Source organism: Vicia villosa, linkage group LG3 (assembly GCF_029867415.1).
Source record: "Vicia villosa cultivar HV-30 ecotype Madison, WI linkage group LG3, Vvil1.0, whole genome shotgun sequence".
Classification (NCBI taxonomy): domain Eukaryota; kingdom Viridiplantae; phylum Streptophyta; class Magnoliopsida; order Fabales; family Fabaceae; genus Vicia; species Vicia villosa.
Window position 1 is genome coordinate 70863485 of NC_081182.1, and position 4073 is coordinate 70867557.

Here is a 4073-nt window from a genome sequence, read left to right on the forward strand (position 1 = left end):
CAACCCTTTGATTTTCAAAGCTTATCTAATCTTGATACTTGGTTATAATATTTTTCTTCTTTGATATTTCTTCTATGATAAGCTTTTTTGATGAAGAACATCTTCTTCACAATCTCCCCCCTCCTTTGTTATGATAACAAACTATATTGATAAGAAGTTTTTGCTTGACACTTGATTGCTCACCTATCTTGTATATCTCTCCATATCTTTCATAACTGCCCCTATATTTTGCAAGTTATGATTTAGTCTTTGGTTTCCTGAAAAACAACAAAAACAACCATTTCTCCCCCCCTCCTCCCCCTTTTGACATTATCAAAAAGAAAGAAGAAAAAAAAGTAAAATCTAAAGAATCATAATATAAGGAACCGGATAAAACATATATAAAAAAATGGGGAATCTTGTTCACAATGATTTGATGTTAATGAGGATATCAATGTTAATATTATTCAAATCATCTTTAATCAAATGACATGTTAATCCTACCATATTATATGGTCTTGTAACTTGAAAAACAAATCTTAATTTGACAATATTAGCATATGATCTTCAAGTACCTACAAATATAATCAATAGTACTTTCTAGGTACCCAATATTCTTTGGATCCTCTAGGTTTAGTTCCCTTCCTTACCCATATATACTCACCATAAAGAACACTATAGTTTCTTATTTAGCAAGCATTAGGAGTATGACCTTTTGTATTACAAAAAAAGCATGTAGGTCTAAAAACATGATTCCTTTTATAGACATAAGAATTATTTATATCATAAGAACTTTTAGAATAAATTACACCATGCACTTTCTTTGGTTCCACATTGTTGAATTTTGTGATAGCTTTAACAAAGATGATTTTACTTGTGCTTGGTTTATCAAAATTAGAAAAACCAAGTCCATATTTGTTATTTGAATATTTTTGTCTACTTAGCTCATCATCTAAATCAATTTGACATTTTCATATTTTTTTATAACTTGGTTTAGTTCAACAATTTTAGATTCATGTTCTTGACATTCATTACATGTAGAATTTGTGACGTTATCTAATTTCACATTAGTGTTATTAGTCTTACTCTCTAGAGATAAAATAATTTTCTTTTGCTTTGAACATCTTATAGAAAGATTCAAACATTCCTCATGTAATTCATGGAACACATTTTTAATTCATCATATGAAGGTATATCATTAATTTTGGAATCACTAACCTCATTTTCTTCATCATCAGAATGGTGTGAAGCCATTAATGCCTTGTTCCCTTATTCATCTGAATATGAACTTATCTCATTGTCTTTTCATGCCATGTATGCTTTCTTTGCCCTTTTGTCCTTCTTACTATTAGCTTTGTTCTTGTATATTTAAAACAAGTAACTTTTTTTTGAAGTTGGTGCTCCTTTTTACTAGTTTCCTTTCTCATTTCCCTTCTCAAGAATTTTTCGAGTTTCTTGATTAATGCACTAGTGGATTGAGATTCATATTCTTATTCAAAATTATGGTCTTTGACTTTAGTTTTTAAGGCAATACTTTTGGGTCTTTTTTCTATCCTTTCGAGTTCTGTTTCAGGTTGAAGTTTATAGAATAATGCGGCCAAAGACATTTTGGAGAGATTATTCTTTTCCAATATAAACACATTTGGTTGACATGCTTTTGTCATTGAGCTAAGGATTTTGAGATTTAAATCATCATTTATAAATGTTTTTTTTCAAGGGCCATCAAATGATTTGTTAAATGTTTTTTTTCAAGGGCCATCAAATGATTTGTTAAATGAGAAAATGTGTTCAGTTTTGATCTTTTTACATCTATTGTACCTTATGAGAAAATAATTCATTCGATTCGATGAGCCTTTTACATTTACTTGTTCTACATTAATGACAGTTGTTGGAAAGAATGGACCATAATTTAAACAAGATTTTTTCATCCATCATTTTATGATGTATGATATGAAAATACCACAATTATTAATAATTTACAATAAATATATTTTTCATCTTTATAGATATCTCATTTATAGTCTCTATTATAAAACTGATATATTTTAATCTTTACAAAAATTCAATGCATGTAGATGGGCTTATTTTTAAAAAGTTTAAAAATGATTTAATTACCTTTTAATTTTTAAGTTTTTGAATTTTTTTTTATACATATATTGTAAAATATTTATTTATAATTTATAAAATAGTTATTTATTAAACTTCAAAAAAATTTAAAATGAAAAAAATTTAATATAAAAAATTTAAATTTTATAAAATAATAATAAAAATAATAAAAATTTAGACTTAAGAATTAAATTTTAAATTTTTTTCTCAAGCAACTTTTTAAAACGTTCTAGAAAATAATAAAATTTGAATTTTTAAAATTTTATAAAACAATAATAAAAATAATAAATTTTGAAAATGTTTTTAAAATTTTTTTTAAACGTTCTAAACAATTATAAAATAATAATTGAAAAATATACATGCATAATAATTTTATAATTTTGTAGAAATGTTATCAAAATATGTTATTTTTTTATAAGAGGACAAAAATAAAAATAGATATTTTATAGGTATTAAAAACATATTTAATATTTAATACTAAGAGAATTTATATAGAACTCATTTTACAATAAACTATGGAGTTACACCATCCAAATATATTAAATATTATATTCTAGTTATATACATTTCTTTTTCAAAATGTCATTCCAAATAAATAATAAACAATTTGATATTAGTTTATTATAATGCATCTCAATTGTACAATACTATCCAGATAAGACGGAAAAAAAAAGAAAGAGTAATTTCAAAATTTTATAAAATTTGAGAAAAACAGAGTGCAATAATCAACCTCAAAGTCAAACATTACTATATGAAATGCATACCCAAGCCAATTTAGCCGAACAACAAAATTCATTCATAAGTTACAATACAAACTGAACATATATGCCGACACATATGATGCTAGTACATCAACATCAGAACTCTACATAACACGAAATGAGAAATTGGATAAACAATAAATACAACAAAAGTAAGTTAGATGGGGATGGCATTGGTGACTTTAGGGTATACAACAGTAGCAGGATGACCCATGATTTTGCGACCCTTCATATGCTTAAAGCAATACACCAGAGCCCCCACCGGCCACTCCACCACCGCCGCTGCCACAAACGCCACGAACCCGAGTGTAGGCCCCACCACCTTACACCGGCAAGGGTTACTCCTTGTGCCACATTCCACGCAAATTGGAACTCCTACTCCAACCATGTTCAATCAAAAGCTAATAATGAAGTGAGAATTCTGAGCAATATAGAAGTACACTGCGTAAGTTGTTCTGTCTTTGGTGAAGTTTAGGATCGTGTCCTTAAACTTTTATAATGTTTGGTTGGTTTCGTTTTCGTATGCAGAGTTGTTTTCGTGTTGCCATGGCTACTGCTACGTGTTTGTGGATGAGGTGTTATTGGTACACGTGTCAGTGCTTGCTTCGGATTATTGACACGTTTTTGTCTCTTTTATTCCCTCGTTACTTTATGTGTAGTATGTACCCACAAAGTGCCAACTCTCGATATTGATTGGGGTGATCAATGCTCTATCTCTCTTTTTTCTAAGTTAAAAGTATTTTGTCATTGTCATTTACCTAACTTTTTTTCTTTTAGATGTGATTTATTTTGGATTTTAATTTTACAATATAATATCTTAAGGTAAACTTGTAAATAGGATTTATAGAAAGGAAAATTAAAACTCAAGATAAAAATATCTTTAATATTTTTTATATAATATTTTAGAAATTTGTTAAATGATAAATTTATTATTGAAATATCGTGTTTTTTAAAAATAAAATAAATAGATATGAAGGATTATAAGTTTATTGCAAACAGGTTTTCAACATTTGGTTTATTTGAGAGAATGAAAGAAAGCCTTGTTTTTTAAGGAGTTAAAGTTTAAAGTTGTTCTGAGTCGGTCAAAGATTTGGATACGTTTTTAGCCTTTAGTCCGTAAAGTTTAAATAAAATTATTTATCATATATATTTGACATACATGAGATTGAATTTTTTTTTTTGATTTTATAATTCCATTTTATTTTGTATTCTATAATTGACTAAAGT

At 27.2% G+C, this 4073-nt stretch overlaps 1 protein-coding gene across 1 annotated transcript; it reads right to left on the bottom strand.

The window, feature by feature from the left end:
• Positions 1-2822: 2822 nt before the first annotated feature.
• LOC131656069 (uncharacterized) lies at positions 2823-3323 on the bottom strand. Its single transcript, XM_058925849.1, has one exon. It carries the CDS (start codon positions 3232-3234, stop codon positions 3004-3006), a length of 231 nt encoding a protein of 76 aa, XP_058781832.1. The 5' UTR covers positions 3235-3323; the 3' UTR covers positions 2823-3003.
• Between the last annotated feature and the right edge of the window lie 750 nt (positions 3324-4073).

Bases quoted from the DNA above. Each gene is read 5' to 3' on its own strand.
- LOC131656069 (XM_058925849.1), bottom strand. From the start codon at position 3,234: ATGGTTGGAGTAGGAGTTCCAATTTGCGTGGAATGTGGCACAAGGAGT.